General features: G+C 49.0%; 1 protein-coding gene across 1 annotated transcript in view; it reads right to left on the reverse strand.

The window, feature by feature from the left end:
* LOC140917984 (heparan sulfate glucosamine 3-O-sulfotransferase 4) overlaps positions 1–21,972 on the reverse strand; it is a 140,400-nt gene extending 118,428 nt beyond the window's left edge. The window contains exon 1 of the mRNA XM_073361513.2: positions 20,996–21,972. Coding sequence (XP_073217614.2) covers positions 20,996–21,972 — 977 coding nt within the window. The remainder of the gene's footprint in view (positions 1–20,995) is intronic.
* Positions 21,973–23,133: the final 1,161 nt, after the last annotated feature.

A 23,133-nucleotide genomic window follows, 5' to 3' on the forward strand; every position in this document is an offset into this window, starting at 1 on the left:
ACTCATAACCAGCTTCTCGTCCACTGTAACCCCTAGGTCCTTTTCTGCAGAACTGCTGCCTAGCCCATTCGGTCCCTAGTCTGTAGCAGTGCATGGGATTCTTCCGTCCTAAGTGCAGGACTCTACACTTGTCCTTGTTGAACCTCATCAGATTTCTTTTGGCCCAATCCTCCAATTTGTCTAGGGCCCTCTCTATCCTAGCCCTACCCTCCAGTGTATCTACCTCTCCGCCCAGGTTAGTGTCATCTGCAAACTTGCTGAGGGTGCAATCCACACCATCCTCCAGATCATTAATGAAGATATTGAACAAAACCCTTGGGGCACTCCACTTGATACCGGCTGCCAACTAGACATGGAGCCATTGATCACTACCCATTGAGCCCGACAATCTAGCCAGCTTTCTATCCACCTTATAGTCCATTCATCCAGCCCATACTTCTTTAACTTGCTGGCAAGAATACTGTGGGAGACTGTGTCAAAAGCTTTGCTAAAGTCAAGGAACAACACGTCCACCGCTTTCCCCTCATCCACAGAGCCAGTTATCTCGTCATAGAAGACAATTAGATTAGTCAGGCACGGCTTGCCTTTGATGAATCCATGCTGACTGTTCCTGATCACTTTCCTCTCCTCTAAGTGCTTCAGAATTGAATCCTTGAGGACCTGCTCCATGATTTTTTCCAAGGACTGAGGTGAGGCTGACTGGCCTGTAGTTCCCAGGATCCTCCTCCTTCCCTTTTTTGAAGATGAGCACTACATTAGCCTTTTTCCAGTCATCCGGGACCTCCCCCGATCGCCATGAGTTTTCAAAGATAATGGCCAATGGCTGTGCAATCACATCCACCAACTCCTTTAGCATGCAGCGCATCTGGCCCCATGGACTTGTGCTCGTCCAGCTTTTCTAAATAGTCCCAAACCACTTCTTTCTCCACAGAGGGCTGGTCACCTCCCTCCCATGCTGTGCTGCCCAGTGCAGTAGTCTGGGAGCTGACCTTGTTCATGAAGACAGAGGCAAAAAAAGCATTGAATACTTTAGCTTTTTCCACATCCTCTGTCACTAGGTTGCCTCTCTCATTCATTAAGGGGCCCACACTTTCCTTGGCTTTCTTCTCATTGCTAACATACCTGAAGAAACCAATCTGGTTACTCTTAACATCTCTTGCTAGCTGCAACTCCAGGTGTGATTTGGCCTTCCTGATTTCACTCCTGCATGCCCGAGTAATTTTTTTATACTCTTCCCTGGTCATTTGTCCAATCTTCCACTTCTTGTAAGCTTCTTTTTTGCGTTTAAGATCGGCAAGGATTTCACTGTTAAGCCAAGCTGGTCACCTGCCATATTTACTATTCTTTCTACACATCGGGATGGTTTGTCCCTGTAACCTCAATAAGGATTCTTTAAAAATACAGCCAGCTCCCCTGGACTCCTTTCCCCCTCATGTTATTCTCCCAGGGGATCCTGCCCATCAGTTCCCTGAGGGAGTCAAAGTCTGCTTTTCTGAAGTCCAGGGTCCGTATTCTGCTGCTCTCCTTTCTTCCCTGTGTCAGGATCCTGAACTCGACCAGCTCATGGTCACTGCTGCCCAGGTTCCCATCCACTTTTGCTTCCTCTACTAATTTTTCCCGGTTTGTGAGCAGCAGGTCAAGAAGAGCTGTGCCCCTGGTTGGTTCCTCCAGCACTTGCACCAGGAAATTGTCCCCTTCACTTTCCAAAAACTTCCTGGATTGTCTGTGCACCGCTGTATTGCTCTCCCAGCAGATATCAGGGTGATTGAAGTCTCCCATGAGAACCAGGGCCTGCAATCTAGTAACTTCCGTGAGTTGCCGGAAGAAAGCCTCGTCCACCTCATCCCCCTGGTCCGGTGGTCTATAGCAGACTCCCACCACGACATCACCCTTGTTGCTCACACTTCTAAACTTAATCCAGAGACACTCAGGTTTTTCTGCAGTTTCATACCGGAGCTCTGAGCAGTCATACTGCTCCCTTACATACAGTGCAACTCCCCCACCTTTTCTGCCCTGCCTGTCCTTCCTGAACAGTTTATATCCATCCATGACAGTACTCCAGTCATGTGAGTTATCCCACCAAGTCTCTGCCAAGTTTCAATAGCATCTAAGTGACTTAGGTTACCCCAGAGCCACTGGGACGTGGCACTTGTGAACATTTTACCAATAGCCGCTAAACTGGGCCCTGTGTGCTGGGGCTCCTGTCTCAGCAGAAACAACCTTCTGAGTTTGTGGTTTTCAAGACTCTTCATTAATTCTCAGTGCTGCTCCACATACATCTTGTGCCCTCTTGTGCTTGGCTCTGCAAACCAGGGCAGCCCCCCTGCAGGGTCCCCACTCACCCTTCCCTGGCCAGTTTTTAAAATGTAACAAGGAGACAATGAAACACAAACTCATTTCCACGCCACAGAGGGAACTGTTTATTGCTAATGCAGCCAATAGAACTAATTGAATCCACTGGGAAAAAAAGAAAGAGGAGGAAACTATAGGTACAGTCCACCCACAGAAAGGACAAGCCCGGATCTGAATATTCATGGGCCAGGAAACTGCAAATCCTTGAATGCAAAACAGCTTCATAAATGGCTTTATTGCCACAGGCAGGGCATGCCTGGTGCTCCGAGAAAGCAAGCCTGGTACCTCTGCATATACATTATATTTTTAAGAGCACTAATATGAACCAGATTCTGTGGTCTATTGAGCAGCTTTGCACCTTTCTGGTAGCACAAAGCAGCCCGAAAGCCAGTGTAACTGCCCGGGGAGGAGTCCCCATGGATAGAGGAATCCACGGGTGGTATCAGTGCTCATAAAGCAGCTCCTGTGGCATTCACGCCCCACCAACTTGTGGTCAAAGGGAACCCCAGGGATCTCCACCTGTTGGAACATCCCCCTGGGGCCACGGGCAGAATGACGCACAGTCAGGGATCAGACTGGTGGCCATACATCAGGGATCAGACTGGTGGCCTACTATCCCCAGGATCGGGGCAGGGGGGCTGCAAAGGCAGCCTCAAGCCACCTTTGCCCATTCTGTGGGGTCTGATGCTGAGCACAACGTGGCTGGACTGGAGAAGCTGGCCCTGTGAGGGATTGTGCAGATAATCACCAAGCGCTTCCAGCTTCAAACATACAGCCAATTAAACCTGCCACTTGCTTTTTGAACTCACTGCCATTTGTGCCCCTTCATTTCCAATGGTAACACAAATAATTAAAATACAAGAATCCTACATTAATGTAACATTAAGGTTATTCATTAAAGCACTGACAAGTCCAGCAATGAAGTGCCAAAGGTCTCACTGTCAGGTCAGCGAAGAAGGATCTCCAGAGTCTGTCCTACACATTTAAAAACAGAGTGATCAGCATTGTGCAGCAGATACTTTAGATATTAAAATGCACTTTCACAAAGGGTGACCTGACTAGGAATACAAAGTATGTGCAGGGCGGCCAGTGAACGTTAACGTGACAACCTGGGTTTTCCCATTTCCCCAGTTTTGAGCACTGAGATACACACTCTAACTTCATAATAACGTCAGATTTATTTTAAATTTCTTTGTCCCCCTGAAGGGACAATTAAAAGAACATTAATGTCTGAGGAGCTATTGTTCTGGCACCATTTACAAACTCCATTTGGAATCCCCAGTGTTGCTCTTGGAGGGGTTAAAAGAAGAAGAGATGAAAAGGAGTCGTCAGAGTGGTAAAGTTCCACATGGGAGAAACTTCTCCTTGCAGAGGTTAGAAGTTCTGTATGGGAAAGGCTCCCTGCTTCCCAACCAACCATGAAGGGAATGATGCAGAATCCAGCCCCTGTGCACAGACATCTACCCATGGAGAACTGTTTATATAGCGCTTGGTTGAAGGTTTTCTACTAAAACATTAGCTATGACAGAGATGTTGGTCCTGAACCTGCACAGAGTTTATTGCAGGGCCCAAGTCCTAAGGGTGAAAATCACCTCTGCGCCGAAGGCCATCACCAAGCCTGTCCACCTGTTACGCACTCAAAAATCACTGGCCTCCATGCACAGGTGTGAATTTCACCCTTAGCACCAACGTCAGTCCTGACGCTCTGAACACTAGCTTAAGCACGTGTGCAAAACCACCCTCTTAAGCACTTATCTGACTGGTATGTGAAGTAGGGGAAGGACCTAGAATCCATCCAGCAAAAAACTTAGGCACATGCGTTGTCCCACTGACCAAGTTATACATGTGCTTCAGTGTTATGTTGGATGGGGGCCCTAGTCCCAAGAGAGCAATAAAATGCCACAGTTTTATGTTCATCCTCTTTCAAGTTACAAATGAACAAATACGCACCTTTAAAAGGTTCCTTTGGCGGAAAAGTATTTTCTCAGCATTGCAAACTGCAGAAAATTTCCTGCAAACTTTCTAAACAGCCTCCCTTTGGTAGATGCCCAGCATGGACAATTTCAGCCCACCATGAAATGTTTTCAGAAAGTTCTGAGCATATAGAAACCAAGTTATAACAAAACTCCTTGGTGGAACTGTAACTATGGCAAGTGACCCTTGCCATAAGGGTTGTGACTACCTGGCAATATGTTTTATCAGCCTCAGAAAATCCAGGCTACCTTTGAGCATTAAATCCAACCTAGTCCCACTGTTATCATTAATTGTTAGACGATTTGTATTATACATTTTACATACCAAATAGATTCCAATTTCATGGTGGACTAGATCACAGAAATGCCTGTTTTAATCTTTTTAATTCTAAAGAGGTATAAAACTTTAATATTTCCTAATGGAGTGTACATTTACTCATATCTAACAATATCACTGCAATTTAGGAGCAATAAAAGTCAAACTATCATCAGTATGATGAGCTTGCAGCTTTGGTTGCAAAGTTCAATCAGTTAACCTAGGACAGCAATAGCTTCCCTTCAGTGAGTAATGATGCAGAATAATATTTAGATAGAGATAAATCCTTTTTGCATAAGAAATTGCATTATGATTTGCTGGGTCTTCGCAATTCTCAGCTAGACGTGTTCCTTTACCAATGAAGTTACTGCTTCAGGCATTTTTCCATCGTGCTTTGATTTTTTCCTTTCAGGTTTCTAGAGGATTTGGAGCTGAGTAAGGAACCTTTATTATTCTTGATGTAGGCATGTGTAGTGCATCCACAGGGACAGGTCATCTCCCCGACCCAGCTTACTCACGTGATGCAGCGGCTAACATGAGTGTATAAGGGGGATGGGAGGAGAAGCACAAGCAGCAGCTGCTGTACTGAACCCAAACCTTCGATCCCATGTGCTCTTAGCTTGCTAGGGCTGGGTGGAGTTCAGGCACTGTCTGTCCATCTCTGGGCAGGGAGGCAAACTCTCCAGGTGCAGAGCCTGTGTCTGGTAACCCTCTTGGCAGTGGGGACCCTACAGTCCAGTTGCCTAGACCCTGAAACTAGTGCTAGCTCTCCCATGTCTCCCTGGTAGCTGCTGTATGCTCCCAGAGCTCCAGGGAAGCTGTGGGCCTGCTGGTTTACTTTTTGCCCCTGCAGGGACTACGGGACAGTGCAAGCAAGTAACACACTGGCTCTGCAAAGGAATTTACACACACACACTTTAACACAGCAAACGGGACACACAGATCTACGGAAAACCTGCATGCAGAACCCTGCCTCAGCACCCTCACCATGCCAAGAGCCCTGGAAGATTTGATATGTGTCTTTCCAGTGGGTCCAGCAGGATTCCTCCTGCCCAGCCACTCTCCGGAATGGCCAGTGAGAAAACCTCCCTTTTATAAGACTCTGCCCATACCCGCCCCAGGCAGGTGATTCTACTTGGGCACTTCATAGCCCTTGTCAGGTGATCTGTTCCTTGGTTACCAACTTACCTAGTTAAACTGGATCCTCAGGGGGCAGCTAGTTTGCTGGTTTACGGTGCTTATATCTGAATGAAGAAAAGGAGGACTTGTGGCACCTTAGAGACTAACCAATTTATTTGAGCATGAGCTTTCGTGAGCTACAGAGCTCACTTCATCGGATGCATACTGTGGAAAGTACAGAAGATGTTCTTATACATACAAACCATGAAATAAGAACATCTGCTGTATTTTCCACAGTATGCATCCGATGAAGTGAGCTGTAGCTCACGAAAGCTTATGCTCAAATAAATTGGTTAGTCTCTAAGGTGCCACGAGCACTCCTTTTCTTTTTGCGAATACAGACTAACACGGCTGCTCCTCTGAAACCTATATTTGAATGGGGGACCCTCCAGACCAACGACCCTTGAGTGCACTGTTAGCCTCTGGCTAGCCACAAGAACTGCTTCTGACCCCTCCCTGGAGCTTTCACCAGAAGACGGAAGGCAAAAGGCAGCAGCGTAGGCACCGGACAGTCTCCCACTCCAAACGGTGTTTGTAACACAGAGCTTGTCATTTGATGCTGATCCACAGACCTACACTAACCTGCCACGTCCTCTTTCCCCTCACATTGCTAGTGTGTGTGAAAACCCCTCGAAGGCACTCTCCTGGGGCTAAAGCTCTGGGAGGGAGGCAGAGAGAGGGGATGGGCACTGGACACGGCCTCTCGTATCCCGCCTTGAACAACTGGTTACGGTGGAGTTTCCAGTGGTGCTAACTGCAGCATGAAAGCTTGCATCCCCCAGCTCTGTGCTTTCTAACCCAAGTCGTGCTAGTGAGTGGAGGGTAGGAAGGCACAAGTGTGGCTATGAAGCCAATGGCAACAGACCAAGGGACTCAGGTAGCTTCGTTTGCTCCATTTCTGGTACCATGCCATACAGATCTCGCCAACAGGAATGCTGCTGAGAGGCTGCACTTTATTTCTTGGCCCTTGCCACATCACTTGAATCACATTTACAAAAAGCTAATACCCCCTCTGGTGTGGCAGGGGTTGGTATCCACTGGCTACCGTCACATGGTTAATCCTGCATCACTGCATCCGTTTATTCTGACTACCATTTCATTCCAGGATCATGGCCTTTCACACGACACTGTCAGACTCCTCTCTGGCTCTCAGCTCTCGCTACTAGCTGTTAAACCCACTCACTTTTTTCTTTATTTTTGTGCTTTGCAGCCCATGTAAATAACACAATGCCATCCCTTTCTTCAACACCTTTGTCCCATCGGCGTGTACCTCTTACCCTGCTGAGGCCCAAAATTAGAGACAGAGGATAGCAGTGATAGCAGCTGAAGATGGCATGGGATTCATTTAGTTGAAATAAATAGATGGGAAATTAGCTCGCAGGTTAGAGTGCTGACTTTGTATGCAAAAGGTAGCAGAATCAATGCCAATATTCTCTAGGGGGAAGAACCAAATGGGGATAAACTACCGGCCAATTAGAGGGCACCTCCAACAGAAATGACTCTAGGATTCACGGTTTGTAATTGGAGTTTCATGAGTCAGCATTTCTGGTGTTAATATTTTACCGCAATTTTTGTGTAGGATTAGAGCTGAAAGTATAATTTACAATTCATTACTTCTCCAGCTAATTTAGACTTTCTCTGCACACATCACCCAGGCTGTGATTTCCTCCAGTGTATACATTTCTGATTTTTGGATGATATTTTTAGTTCCTTGTGGTAATGGCAAAGTGTGCCCTGTGAAAACCGGAGATTCAGTTTCACAGCAACGTTACTTCGTTGCAATTGGTCAGAATGTCACATGGCTTTGCTTTTGTTCCCTGATTGGATGAGTGCAGTATACATATTTGACTATGTGAATCCAAAATTTGGTTTCAACAAATGCTTTTGTGCATGGTTCTGAAATTCACGTTCTATGAACTCCCTGCCTGTTAAGTTGAATTACACAAATGTTCATGGAGCGTGAATATAGATGAAGCAATGCTACTTACAAATGTGTGAGAATAGTGATGGAAAGTCAGTTGTGTTGCTTGTCCATCTCTGTGTGGGATGGAGGCGTATGTGGGTCCAAAACACCAGAGAGTTGTGAATTCCTCCGGCTCTTGGCCTAATGAACCCAAGGCCTTTATTCAGTCATAACACAAAGGGCCAAATTCTGCTCCAGCGTGGCTCCATGGATGCAACTAAAAGCAAATTTTGGCTCAAGACGTGTTCCAACAGTTTTCCTAATAAACAACACCTGGCAGTTAGTGCTTTAATCCACTGTCCTGGGCTGCTTCACAGGTTCTAGAATTTAGCTGCAATCTCTTGGCCGATTCTTCTTTCCCATAAGCCTCCTTTACTCAGTTTCTCTGAAGCACTGATTCAATTTGGAGCTGACCGACTCCAGCTCAGGCCCCAGCACATCTAGCAGGACATTTTGGGAGAAGAACTTAGCTGTAAAAACCACTCTGAATTTTACATCCACTCCAGGCAGTTTGGGCCTGTTTATGTTGCAAAATAAATTCTTTAAAGTTACTGTACTTCACAGGAGAGTTTGTCAAGGTAAATACCATCATTTACATAAAATGTGACTTGTGATTGTAATATTAAAGCAATAAAGAGCAAGTTTATGATGCTTAGATGTACAATCTGACAGGGAGAAAAACAGCAAATCTTGCAACATTTACTAAACTGGTGTGGAGACTTTGGGGAAGAAAATTGGAGATTTACAAAAATAGATATTTTTCATAAGTATGATTTTTTTCCACAGCCTTCAAACACTTTGCTTTTTAAATACTCTTTCAGCATTGAAATGGCAACTAACTCAAAGCCACTGCAGAGCAGAGACCTGGATGGGAATAAAACACCCAATGAATGTTGTGTTCACAAGCGGCAGTTGGTTTTGGAACCTCGGTTGCAGTAATTAACAAGTTTTGCCTAAGAGTGCCGCCTTCCTGCTGCCAACGAGGAGAGTCTCATTCGGAGTTATTATTGAGTTTCCAAACCCTGACATGCTCAAGGGCCTTCCAGCAGCTGGGAAAAGGGAAGATGAACTGCAGGTAGCCAGGCCACAGCCAATGCCATACTGGAGACCACGGATCAGAAGTCCCAGCTAGGGAATCCAATTGCCTATGCTTTCCCTCATGCCAGTGATTCCCCTTGGCTTCAGTGGACATAGCCCCTGCGGGCTGAAACTGGCCTTAGAAAAATCCAGAGACTTAGTTCTGTAAAGGAAACAATGTCTTTCTGGCCACATTAAAAGTTCTGGGGTAGCCCCATAACGTTGGCATTAAGGCATTTTCTCAATATGTCAACCAATGATTTATATTGACATGCTGCCAAGTGTATGCTGGGCGCTTCACAGGGAAATCAAATGAAAAAGCCTCTGCCCCAAAGAGGTTACAGGTTAAGGCCCTGATCCTGCACAGACTGAAGTTGAACTTTCCGTATGATCCCACTAAATTCAATCGGAAAGTTAAACATTGGTGTAAATCTTTGCAGAATTGAGGGTTAAAGGTGTAATCCTGCAAATGCTTATTCACATGAACAATCCTTACTCAGCCAAGCGGCCTCACTGACTTCAATGGGGCCAACTCCCACTTGTGTGTGTGACAAGTCCGACTTGCGTGTGTGAGGCCTGGGTCATAAAGGCTTGATCCTGCTGAGTGATCTCAGCTCCCACGGAAGTTAAAGGGTATGCTGCATCTTGCAGGATTGGACCCTATATCTTCAATCTAAACAACAATAATTTTCCCCTTGGATGAAGACATTCAGCTAGCCTGGGATTTACAATAAAACTTTTAAAAGGGGCTGAAAAGCAATTTAAACAGATTCTAATGCTAAATAATATTCGGGGGAAAAAGAATAAAATGTACTGCTAGCTATTTATATGCCACAGTGAAATTATAATATCCACTCTGAATGCTTTGGAAAGTTTGATAGTGTATGTTCCTTACTTGAACTCAGTGCTAAATTCTCAGCCATTCACTCACACTCTTACCCTTCTCAATTCATTGAAGCCACTTCAAGCAAAAAACATTTGAAAGAAATTACCTCAGCGTGTTACACCGTGAGCAGTGAGAAATGTCCCACATGAGCCTTGCCAGCCCCAAAAGCAATAAAATTTCTGCTGAAGTGCATGATATAATAACTCAGGGAAAAGAAATCCCCATGACAACAGGAGGAAAAAAGAGATCCATGAAAAGCAGAGGATTCAAACTGCTCTCAGTAGAAGGTGTCACCAATCTGTGGTGGAATTTTCACTTTGAAAATCAAAAGCCTTTGCTCTTAACTTTCTTTGTAAACCTGTTGTTCCTCCCTTAACTAGACCGCAGTTTTTACAAAGCAGAATATGCCTCACTAAATCAATACATGAATAGGGGTCAAACTCATCATTTAAACCCAGAAATGTAACCAGCTGATTCTTTTCCACTGTGTTTTCCAAAGGAGCTCAGTCCTATTTCTGGGTTTTCTGTTGTGCCCTTCGCTGCAGTAGCTGCATGGCCAATGTGAAATGGCAGTCACACGAAGCTCAATCTGAAAACTTCCATCATATAAATGACAAATCGGTAGAAGCAAAGCACTGTAGAATTTCCTCTGTGGATTACGGAGACAAATGCTCTGAAGCTTTGTTGTTCCCACATACGTAGATTGATATGTAAATCATTCCAGGCCTGGCAACGTGGCACTGGCCACCATCTGGCAAAAGGATGCTCCAAAAGGGTGTTAAAAGAAACATAAATTTACCTTTTGGTTGTTGTTATTTATCTCCCAGCTTGTAACTCTTGTCATATCCTTTTTAAGGACAGCTTTCGGACAGTCATAATCCCAACAGAAGGGACTTCAGCTTCACAGAGCAGGGGGACCTCGCAGTCAGCCCAATATCTGCTTGGGCTCATTGGAAGCGTTCACAAACAGAACTCTGACCTGGATAATCAGGGAGTCCTGAGGGAAGGATGACTACCCCAGGGATGGGTGCAGGAGCAGAGGTGGGGAAGGCATAGCCCCCTGACAGGGGATAAGTTAGAAAGCAAAAAATAAATGCTTAATTGGGGAAATCTTTAGTTGCTCCTGTTTGTGGTGTCCTTATAGACAGCCGAGATGACGACCATGACCCTGCAAGCCTATGCACAGAACCCAGCGGGGAGCACCAGGTTCTTGTGTTGCCATGTGAGTGTGAATAGAGCCTACGTGTGGGGAGAAGCACCAGACTTCATCCTCCACTCTGAGTGCAGGAGGCCTCAAGCCCCATGCCTCTGCTCCTTCCCTCTCAAGAGGGCAGGGCACGAGGGGGTGGAGCTTGGACGGGCAGTGGGTGTGGCTGAGGAGGTGGGGGCGGGAGTGTGACTTCCGCCATGTTGAGGAGGCGCATAGCTCTGAGCTCACTGAGGCCTGGTTCCTGGTAGGAGGCCAGGAGGGTCTCTGTGCACCGTGGCCCCCCAAGGCCCTTTCAGCAGCAAACAAATAACGAATCTGAAAGGGCCTTCCAGCAGGAATGGGTCTTCCCGCAATGCTTCCCCTGCGAGCACGCTCCCCTTTGCTGTGCAGGGCTGAGCTCAGTGTCTGTGGCCGGCTTGGGGGTGCTGAGCGCTAGGTGCTGCTCTGTGGCCATTAGGCCACATGACATTGCGGCGAAGCCTGATTCCTCCCTACATCCCCCTACATCCCTCTACCTGAAACAAAGCAGAGAGGCTAAGAGAAACCAGGGACCATCTTTGGGAAACGTAGCTCTCCTGGCCTAAGACCACAGAAAGACTGTGAGTGTCTCTGGGCCAGACCTATCTGCATCAGGGTAGAGTCACCGAGTAGCTCTTGGTTTGGGAGCAGATCCAGCCCCCCAGCTTAAGAGGCTAATGTACCCTATGAGAGACCTTTACTCACCCCCAACCTCTCAGCAGGGCAAGAATAGGGAATTCCAGGCACCTGGCCAAGGGCAAAGTCTGGCCCTTGGCATGCACTGTACAGGCTTGATCAAAAGAGCATTGAAATCTATTGCAGTCCTTCTGTCAATTTCCATGAGAACTGGCTACAGACCTCAGTGGGGTGTATATATATACATGCATCTCTGCCTTGCATGTATGCACAGGAATGCACAAGAGAAATATGCATCTGAAATAACAGTGGGCTAGTTCTTTTCTTCCCCCGTGAGAAACAGCACTGACATTATCCCGGAATTATTTGCAGGTGCAAAATTGTGCCACAAAATTAGAGGCTATCTTTGAAAATCAGGTCCTCAATGTTTGAGGAAAAAGAAGAGGTGACAGGTTTGAAACAACCAACATTACAATGGGGCACGTGTGTATAATTTAAAATTCACAGCCCAGGGTAATCCCCATACATCGGATCCACAGCGTAGGGAGGGCAGCTGAGTCACTGCATTTCAGCAAAAGCCAACTCACAGCAGGTCCTGGAAAAATCAATACCCCTTCCCTAAACTATCAGAAGTGCTGAGGATACAGTATACACTGGAAAGGCCTTTTGCAGAGAAATACAGTAGTTGCAAAGCACCAGCAGTCTCTCACACCACACGAAGAAAAGCCCCATCTCTCTCTGCACCCGATAGCGCTCCTCAGCACTGAACGGTAGCACTAGCGGCTGTGGGTTTATTCTCTGAATCTTATGACGCAGAATAGAGGGGTACAAATATTATACAGCAGCACAGGACTAACACTGAGGTGACTAAAGGCTATTGCTATCGGATGGCTGTTCAGGGCCCAATGTGAAACGAGTCCAGAGTCTCAGTCCCGGATCTTAGCCTTCCTTGCCCCTACCCTCCTCTCGCTTCCCCTGCTGGCAGTCTGAGCAGAGAGGCCCAAGGGACACATGGCCATGGAAACCAATCTACCTGAAAGGTAATTCATGCTGTTCAATCTGTGTGGATACAAATTGCAGGTCACAGGAGTACAAACACTGTACGAGTGTGAAGCACAGACCACTGGCCTCTAGATCAACACAGCCAGGGATGGGGAACACAGCATGGTCGCAGCAGCAGGGAGGCAACAAACCCTGCTAAAACGACAATAGCACATGACAGTCACCACCCAAACATACACTAGTGCAGGGGTAACCAATTATTTTTCGTCAAGATCCAAATTTCTTGGTCAAGGTATAGTTAAGGTCCAGACTCCAGAGCAACATCTTTTCACGCTGCAATAACAATAATGATAATAATAAGTAAATAAAAAGCTTTCACAGTCCATTCAACAGTGTCTGGTAGTCCGGATTTGGCCCATGGTCCGCCCATTGTCTATCCCTGCACTAGGGTAGTGGCCAGAGGGGTGTGGTTTAAAGAATCAATTTCTCAATCCCAGTACAACTGCTTCTTGGACCAACTGGTTCGGGAACAGATATTTCTATTATTCAGAACTAGGACTCCTGATTTATTGTTATTACTTATTTCTATGACTGTAGCATCCGGGGGGCTCTATTGCGCTGGGCACTTTACAACCAACTTAGACAGGCCCTGCCCTAACAATTTGACAGCCTAGAAAGACAAGACAGACAAGGAATGTGCATTGAACTTTCCCCATGCATGTAGGCTCATTGGTTCAATGGGGCTACTTACACGTGAAAAGTTAAGCCTAAGGCCTGGTCTACCCTATGGGGTTAGGTTGAATTTAGCCGCGTTAGGTCAATTTAAAAATGACTGCGTCCACACAACCAATCCCGTTCCATTGACCTAAAGGGCTCTTAAAATCGACTTCTGTACTCCTCCCCAATGAGGGGAGTAGCGCTAAAATCGACCTTGCTGGGTCGAATTTGGAGTAGTGTGGATGCAAATTGATGGTATTGGCCTCCAGAAGCTATCCCAGAGTGCTCCATTGTGACCGCTCTGGACAGCACTTTGAACTCTGATACACTAGCCAGGTACACAGGAAAAGCCCCAGGAACTTTTTAATTTCATTTCCTGTTTGGTCAGCATGGCGAACTCAGCAGCATAGGTGACCATGCAGTCCCCCAGAATCATACAGCGTAGAATGTTTCTACGCTCCCCCTTTCGTCTCCGTCCCCGAGGTTATCGCAGATTAGAAGACAAAAAAACCGCACTCACTATGACTTGTTTTCTGAGCTCATGCAATCCTCTCGCACTGACAGGGCACAGCTTAATGCATGGAGGCATTCAGTGGTAGAGACCAGGAAAGAATTAAGTGAGCGCGAAGAGCAGAGGCAGGACGCGATGCTGAGGCTAAGGGAGGAGCAAACGGACAAGATGAAATGTCTATTGGAGCTGCAGGAAAGCCAACAAGAGCACAGACCCCTGCTGCATCCACTGTATAACCGCCTACCCTCCTCCCCATGTTCCATAGCCTCCTCACCCAGATGCCCAAGAACACAGAAGGAGGCTCCGGGCACCCAGCCACTCCACTCCAGAGGATGGCCCAAGCAACAGAAGGCTGTCATTCAAACAGTTTGATTTTTAGTGTGGCTACAATAAGCAATGTGGCCTTGTCCTTCCCTACCCCACCCAGGCTACCTTGTCCGTTATCTCTCTCTTTTTTTAATTAATAAAGAAAGAATGCATGGTTTCATAGAATATCAGGGTTGGAAGGGACCTCAGGAGATCATCTAGTCCAACCCCCTGCTTAAAACAGGACCAATCCCCAATTTTTGCCCCAGATCCCTAAATGGCCCCCTCAAGGATTGAACTCACAAGCCTGGGTTTAGCAGGCCAATGCTCAAACCACTGAGCTATCCCTCCCCCCTGTTTGAAAATAATAGTTACTTTAGTTTGAAGGGGGAAGGGTGGTTGGCTTACAGGGAATTAAAATCAACAAAGGGGGCGGGTTTGTATCAAGGAGAAACACACACAACTGTCACACCAAAGCCTGGCCAGTCATGAAACTGGTTTTCAAAGCCTCTCTGATGTGAAGCATGCCTTGCTGTGCTCTTCTAATCGCCCTGATGTCTGGCTGCCAGGCAATTTGCCTCAACCTTCCACCCTGCCATAAAGGTCTCCACCTTACTCTCACAGATATTATGGAGCACACAGCAAACAGCAATAACAATGGGAATGTTGGTTTACTGAGGTCTGACCTAGTCAGCAAACAGCGCCAGTGAACTTTTAAACATCCAAAGGCACATTCTACCACCATTCTGCACTTGCTCAGCCTATAATTGAACTGCTCCTTACTACTGTCCAGGCTTCATGAGCCATGGGAGCAAGGTGTAGGCTGGGGTAGGTGCAACTGCGCAGTGCTGTCGGCTGGGAGAGCAGCCTGAGGCAGAAGCCTCCAGCTTGCATGATATTCCAGGCAGGACTGAATCTCCATGAGACAAAACTTAAAGAAGAGAATGACCTGGAGTCTCTGGCTCCCATTCGGTGCTCGAAGAGGAGGATAGCCATGTCTGTCCAGGCGCCCCGATCGACCTCACCGAGGTCTGTCAGGAGCACCCAGGAGACATATGATGGCTATCAGTCCTACTGCACAGTCTGCCACAAAGGCAAGGAGCTGCTATTGTGTAGCAATGCAGTACCGCGTCTGCCAGCACTGCCCAGGAGACGTACAGTGATGGTGAGCTGAGTGGGCTCCATGCTTGCCGTGGTATGGCGTCTGCACGGGTAACCCAGGAAAAAAGCCGTGAAACGATTGTCTGCAATTGCTTTCACGGAGGGAGGCCTGACGACATGTACCCAAAACCACCCGCGACAATGTTTTTGCCCCATCAGGCATTGGGAGTTTAACCCAGAATTCCAATGGGCAGCGGAGACTGCGGGAACTGTGGGATAGCAACCCACAGTGCACCGCTCTGTAAGTCGATGCTAGCCATGGTAGAGAGGACGCACTCCGCCGACTTAATGCGCTTAGTGTGGAAATACGCAATTGACTGTATAAAATCAGTTTCTAAAAATTGACTTCTATAAAATCGAACTAATTTCGTAGTGTAGATATACCCTAAAGGATTGAGGCATAAGAGAGAATGAGCCATGAAGTAAAAGCAAGGTTATAATTATGAAGACACCATAGAAGTCCCTTAGTTAAAGTTGCATTGAGAGTTTCACTAAAAGGATGAAAGGTCTTCATTATGAATGAAGAATATAAATTTATCATATCCTCCCCATACTTACAGCACTTACTCTTAACAGTACTGAATGAATTTTCTGAGAATTTAACAGTAAATCTGTTAGTTATAATCATTTTAAAATGTCTCCATTTTTATTCGAAAATTCATTGATTTATAGATTACTGTATTTGAAAATCTAAGACACAGGATACATGGCATGGTTATTAATGTGAAAATATTGGATTTAACACTGCTAGTCATAAATGCTGTATTTACGTTATGAGGCTTATCCTATTTTGTTACAAATGGTGCATTTGTTATCAAATGGATGCTACAGACTCTAAACTTTCATTTAAAAATGTTTCTAGCCCTTACAGATGCCAAGATAACCTTGAAAGCATGAAGCTTCCTGAACCTGCAAGCAGCGGAAACAATCGCTCTGAGATCCATGAACTGTCCCACCCTTCTCTGTGAGTTACTGTGATACCTAAAGTTGACAATTTACATGCCAACATGATTAACTATTTCTCTGCTGATCACACACGTGCAACACTTAGCTAATGTGCTTATCACGCCCAGGCAGCTTTCCTTGCCTCTTTAGGTGCCAATGCCCCACTTGCCCTCAGCCCAACTCCCCAAACCTGCTTCCACGGGACAAGTCCTACAATGCAGGAACATGCTGCCGCTTAGGCATGCTGAAAACCAGTCAAATCATTTTATTTGGTGCTGTTTCTACATTAACCTCTAAATGAACAGCACAGGGGCTAGTGTGCTAACTGTATCATTCGGCGAGTATCTCACTGAGTAAACACTTCCACTTTTCCACTTAAATGAAGCTGCAGCAGAGTGCCACAGTTTTCGGAGACTTTGCCACAGAATCCAGGTCTAGCTTGTTCTGGAGCATGCAGGGTTTTGCCAAAGGGTTTCCTAGTAGATGACGAACCTTTAAATGATACAAGTTTTGGCATCTGAAACTGCAAGACGACACAGGTATCCCAGCTCCAGAAATGATTGGGAGTCCATCCTTGTTGCAGAGTTAAACCCGGCTATTAGGTGGGGTTGGCCTTATCCTGACTCCCATTCACACCCACACCTCAGCTTTACCCCTGAGCTAGCTGGCCCGTCCTGGGCTATAGGCTAACGCATGAACATGGCTTACCTTTGGGCTGGCAACCTGCCCACTTTGCAGTGAGGATTCAGGTTAAACCACTCAAGTGCTGACAGTCCTCCGATGCCTTCTCACAATTCCCCCGTGTGCCCAGAAGGACAGACAAGTTCTCCCACAATTCACTAGGAAAGAATCACAGAGCATCATATCATGCTGCAGCGCTACGAGCCCCCAGAAGTTCCTGAGCTAATATGGATGAGCACAGCAACTGTGTGGACGCAGTCGAATCCGGATTTGCAGTGTGACAACTCTCACCCTGACTAGGGCAACCCCCGTACTCAGACCCGAGTGCTGGTCACCCCAGTGCTGGTCACCCCAGTTAATTGTGCAGTGAGGACATTCCCCTCTGTTGACTGTGGGAAATTCTTGGATTATAAAAGCACCAAGTACTGACTAAAAATCCATGGCAATTCATATTTAGGATGATAGAAAGATCATGTGATCTAGAAGGGTAAGGAAGGAATGAAGAGGCATCAGTTAATTTCCACTTTGCTGGAAATGAAGACCTCATGACCTTTGCCAAACCTCACAATCATTTTGGCATTGTAGAAGGGATGCAGTTAATTCTCTTTACCATGAAGGATAATATCTACTGTTAAGTATCAATGTCACTGATAAAAGAAAGAGGTGAAACTAAGAACATGCAAAAGATATATATGCCAGAAAGAAATGTCAGTGGATTGTTAATAAAAAGAGAGACTAAAAGTAGATAACGCTTCCCACAAACCCTTAAACACAACTTTTAATAGCATTCAAAATAGATTCTACATTTACAAAAAAGAAGATCTAGGAAATTCAACAACAACAGTTAACTTACACTGAAGTCTATAAATGCAATTGAAGGGAAGATGTACCACTGAACACATGATGTACACTTCAAACAACCCAACGCTAAAGTGTATGGAATCACAAATGATGATTCCAAAAGCAATTCTGACACCTTAATGCTGAACAATCCCCCGCAGCCTTAACTCCACCTTAAACAAAATCCATCAGTACACACGTAGGAAGATTTCAATTCTGTAATTTCCACATAAACTTTAACCCTGGCTTTCAAACTATCACAATCAACACAGATCACTCATTCACATAGCTTTTCCTAAACATTACAGAAAAACGGCAGAGACTCTAAAGAACCGGTGTAACTGATTCTCTACATAAAGTGTATTTTGCACTACCTTTGTCTTCTGGATCATCATAAGATACAACCTCATGTAGAGTGTATTACCTCAGTCAATCTCAAGGAGACAAAAGCATGACCAACTGTAGCAAGATACACATCCAAAAGAAATAGCTAAGTATTATCATCCCCATTTTACAGATTAGGAAGCTGAGGCATAGGGAAGTTAAAAGGGGACTAGCTCTAGGCCATGTTGGCAGAGTTTGGAGTAGAACATAAAATTACTGTCTCCTAGGAATGGGAAATGGGAATTTATGCCTTACTCTGAGGCACTAAGGACAGCTAACTGTAAGTCTCCCCTTGCTGTCTTCCAGTATGGCAATTCCAGTTTAGGATTGAGACACCTTGGCAGAGAGAAGAAAATCTGCTCATTGCTTGAGAGGTGGCTGCAGGTAGGGTAACCAGTAGATTTCAGTGCCCACAGCTGTCGAGTCCAGCACCATTCACCAGCACTAAAAATGAGCGTAAACAAACCTATGCAGAGCAACACCACACAGCTACAAGAATGACAACAAAATCCAAATACTGTTCTGCAGATGCATACCTGTTTGTGCCTTTCACTCCAAGGGAAATCTACGCTCACTCCCTGGCCCTTTTCTCCCAGCTTTACTTTCAAGATGCAAACACAGCTGCTTGCCATATTCAATGCTTGATCTTCTTCTGCCTATTTTGAACAAAACCAAACCTCTCTACACCCCTATCTTTAGCTTCTTTCATCAAGTTTCTAAACTTGGTCTTTAAAGCAAAGCTTTCCTGGGTGAAAATTAGGTAAAATATGATGATGGCTGTTTGAAACAAAGTGTGCACAAAATGAAATCAGCTGAGCCAGTCCTCCTCCTCATGCCCAGATGCTGATGTAACAGGCACAGCCTTTGACAGCACATAACGAACACGCTCCCACACAAGTACTCTCTTTCTGATTGCTGGTCTCCACTTCGCTGGAGTTCCTCAGAGAATCGCTGGGCATCATAACAAAGCCAAGCAAAACCCACAGCAAATAAGCGTTACGCACACACTTTGCTTCCAAAATTTCTGAGGAAACCTGCCTGAAGACCATATCTAAGTTAGTGTTGGCATGAAAACCTCACACTTTATTTTTATTAAAAAAAACAAAACCCAGCTAATTTAAACAGTTGTTAACTTTTTGCCCCTGAAACTGAAAATTTCCTCATTCTTTTGAGCTGTTTAGTTAACTGCCCTAATGAGTGAAATAAAAAGCCAGGACCTCAATGTTTTAATCATGATTCTTGCCTATATGGAAAGCAACAAGGACAGTGCGGGTGCTGCCAGAAACTAAAAAATAATAACATCAGTAATCTTCAAGTTAAATTAATTATTTGTATTTTCACATTTTGAGATAAATATTTTAAAACAGTGAACATCACAATTAGTTTGGTATGCTGAAACAGCAAAGAAACCTACTGATGAATTCATCCAGTTTTCATAGATTTGAACAGGTTAAAAGGAGTCTATGTTAAAAGTTTCAAATGTGTAATAGCAAAAGGCAATACCAAGAGTAATTCATACACAGAGCTCAGTCTAGTCAATTCAGAAACTTCTAGCAGATGGAACTTGTTGCATACAAGGAATAAATCTCCATTTGGGAAGTAAATTCAGGATTCTGCGGCTTGTATGAAGACAGAATCCTTGTTTATTTATTGTCACTTTAAAACTGCAGCTATCACCTGGGCTTGCAGGCTTGTTTATTTCCGTAATTATTAACTACTGAACAGTCTAGGTTTGTACAGGGCAAGTGCAGCTGCCCAGAGCAATCTGTTCAAATCTTCTGTGTACTGGGGGCTGCATAAAATGTGCATTTTTATCTATTTCTGGCATCTCCATCCCAACCCTGTATTTGAAATGGTATAATAGCCAGTCACGTTAATTATACATTTATTTACCTGCATTTAAAAGTGTTATCGCACAACTTGCCTCCACGCCAGGCACTGGCTGCTCTGGGGCCTCATCTGCCCCCCTTATTTGTCACTATCAATGTCCCTTATATATTGTTTTTATGTCGTTAAGCAATTCCAAGGTCCCTGCAGTGGAAAGGGGAGAGCATGTCTGGGATTCACACAGATCCTGGAGACAGTACCTTGCTCGGGTAAGCTGCCAGGTTGGAGATGGGCAGACCTGAGCCCGCTGCTGGCAATAAATAAGTAAGCAATAGACTCAATGTGAGAACTTCTGCAGGGAGGGGGAAAGTTAGATTTTAAATACACAGAAACCTTCAGGGTGAGCCACACACCCCACACGGGACACAAACCCACACCCACAAAAGCAAGGCAATGGAAAGTCAAACCAGGAACAACACACACTCCCTTCTCCTCCATCCCTGGGCACAACAGTTACTAACCCCACCGCCCCCACCCCCAGCCTCTGTCCCTGAGGGCTGGGAGGACTGAGCTGGACTGGTGCATCCTCCCACAGCTACAGCCCCTGGTACCCAGCACAGGCTGACAAGCCTTGCCCTCAGGCTCCAAGACACAGCCCCCCCGCCCACACCGCCCCTGCGGGGCATGAGGCCCAGAGCCTCCAGGGGCGGCATGGGGAGAAGGAAGGGAATTTGCCACCTGCTCCCAGGGCACAGAGGATGGGTTGATCTGGTGCCTAAGGGGAGCGGGCATGTAGCCGGAGAGGGGCACAGGGGGAGGGCTACAGGCAGCGTTGGCCCTGCCCGGGGGGGGCTTTCTCCAAACAGGCCAGGGGGGTCCGGGCCCAGCCCTTCCAGCCAGGAGCGCTCCCCGCCGGCCACAGGCCCGGCTCCTGCCCCGGGGGGGGCCGCAGGCTGTTTGCCTAGGGCAGGTGTCTCTCCCCCGGCCCGGCCCGGCCCGCCCGGCGCTCACCTGTACCACTCCAGCCCCTTCTCGTAGTTCCTGTCGAAGAAGTGGGGCTCGACCCCCACGGCGCGCACGTCGGGGTGCGCCCGGATGGCCTCCAGCAGCGCCCGGGTGCCCCCCTTCTTCACGCCGACGATCAGGGCTTGCGGCAGCCGCTTCTCGCCGTAGTCCGGCGTGGTGCTGCCCGCCCGGCTCAGCTCCTCGTCCGTGGTGCTGGATTCCTGCGGGTCCCTCTCGAAGGCGCCGCTCGGCGCCGCGATCACCTCGCCGGGGGCCAGCGCGGTCCGGAGCCAGGCGGCCGCCGACCCCCCCGGGCGGCTGGCGTTGCTGGCCCGAGTGGGGGGCGCGGGGGTGGCCGGGGAGCCGCGCGGGGCGCTGGGGGCGCTGGGGCCCGGGGAGCCGCGCGGGGCGCTGGGGGAGCGCGGGGCGCTGGGGCCCGGGGAGCCGCGCGGGGCGGCGGGGGCCGGGGAGCCGCGCGGGGCGCTGGGGGAGCGCGGGGCGCTGGGGCCCGGGGAGCCGCGCGGGGCCGGGGAGGCGCGCGGGGCGCTGGGGCCCGGGGAGCCGCGCGGGGCGGCGGGGGCCGGGGAGCCGCGCGGGGCGCTGGGGGCCGGGGAGCCGCGCGGGGCGCTGGGGGAGCGCGGGGCGCTGGGGCCCGGGGAGCCGCGCGGGGCGCTGGGGCCCGGGGAGCCGCGCGGGGCGCTGGGGCCCGGGGAGCCGCGCGGGGCGCTGGGGCCCGGGGAGCCGCGCGGGGCGCTGGGGCCCGGGGAGCCGCGCGGGGCCGGGGAGCCGCGCGGGGCGGCGGGGGCCGGGGAGCCGCGCGGGGCGGCGGGGGAGCGCGGGGCGCCCGGGCCGGTGCCCCCCATCAGGCTGTAGCACAGGTAGGTGAGGCAGAGCGAGAGGGTGCACATGCAGAAGAGCCTGCGAGCGGGGGGCCCCTTAGAGCCGCGCCCGCCCTGCGCCCCAGGCTGGGCGGGGGGGGCCATGGCTGCTCCCCGCTCCTAGCCCCGGGCACCGGGCGCACATGGTGTCAGCCGCCGCCCGGCAGCCCCGCGCGCATGGGGCGCCGCCGCCCTCCCGCCCCGCAGCCGCCGGGGGGGAGCCCCGCATGGCACAGTCAGCGCGGAGCCCCGCGGTGCCGCCGCCGCCCGCCGGCCGGGCGCATGGGGACCGGCTCCGCGGCGCGGCGCGGCCGGGGACGCTGCGCTCTGGCTCCGCCGCCTCGCACTGTTGCCGCCCGAGTTCCTGCTGCTAAACTTTGTGCCGGGTGGGAGGCGGAGAGCGCGCTCCCGCGTGGGGAGAGCCCGCCCCCGGCACGGGGAGAGCGCGCCTGGCCCCGGCCGCCGGGGCTGGGACCGCGCCGGGCACGGGTGCCGCTGGGCCGGGGCCGGGCCGGGGCCGGGGCAGCGCGGCCGGAGCCGGCGGGTGCGCTCGGAGCGCCGGGCGCTGGGAATGGAGATGAGGAGCGCGCCCCTTGAGACCTCCCCCATGCAAATCCCTGCTGCCCCCCGCCCCTCGCAGCACTGGCTGTCCCCTTCCTGCCTTACAATTCTTGTGCCCCACAGCCCCACCTCTCCTGCTGCCCCAGTCTGCCAGCTGTGACCCCCAGCCGCCCTACCCCCACTCCTCCCTTCCCCCACTCCGACCCCCCAGCACCCTGCCCTCTGCTTCTCCCTGCCCCCCTCCCGCCCCAGGCCCCCTCCCCACTACTCCACAGCTTCCCCAAGACTAATCCTTGTTGGCCTTGTGAGGACAGGGCCTTTCCCCCTCTCCTTTGCAGGTTTCTGGGGTGAGTGGCTGTCGGCCCCCATCTTCTGTCATTGGGGGCTCCAAGCAGGGGCCACGGTGACCCCAAGTCATAGGGGAAAGGAGTCTCCTCTTTCATGAGAGGAGGCTGGGCCCTGCCCCCAGAGCTGGGGGATTCCCTCTGTGGGGAAAAGCCAGAAGATGGGGGCTAGACTAGGTGACCCCTCCAGCCCTACATTTCTATGGGCAGGAGAGTCTGTTCCCCCGGGGTACAGCCCCCCCCCCAACCCAGGAGCTCCCCTCATCATGACTAAGGAGGCGCCATCTCCCCTGAGGGCAGGCCTGGCTCCCCCATGGGATGCAAGGGGAGGCAGTGGCCATCCCTGTTTATCCTTCAGAAA

This window comes from Lepidochelys kempii, chromosome 10 (genome assembly GCF_965140285.1).
Source record: "Lepidochelys kempii isolate rLepKem1 chromosome 10, rLepKem1.hap1, whole genome shotgun sequence".
Taxonomy (NCBI): Eukaryota; Metazoa; Chordata; order Testudines; family Cheloniidae; genus Lepidochelys; species Lepidochelys kempii.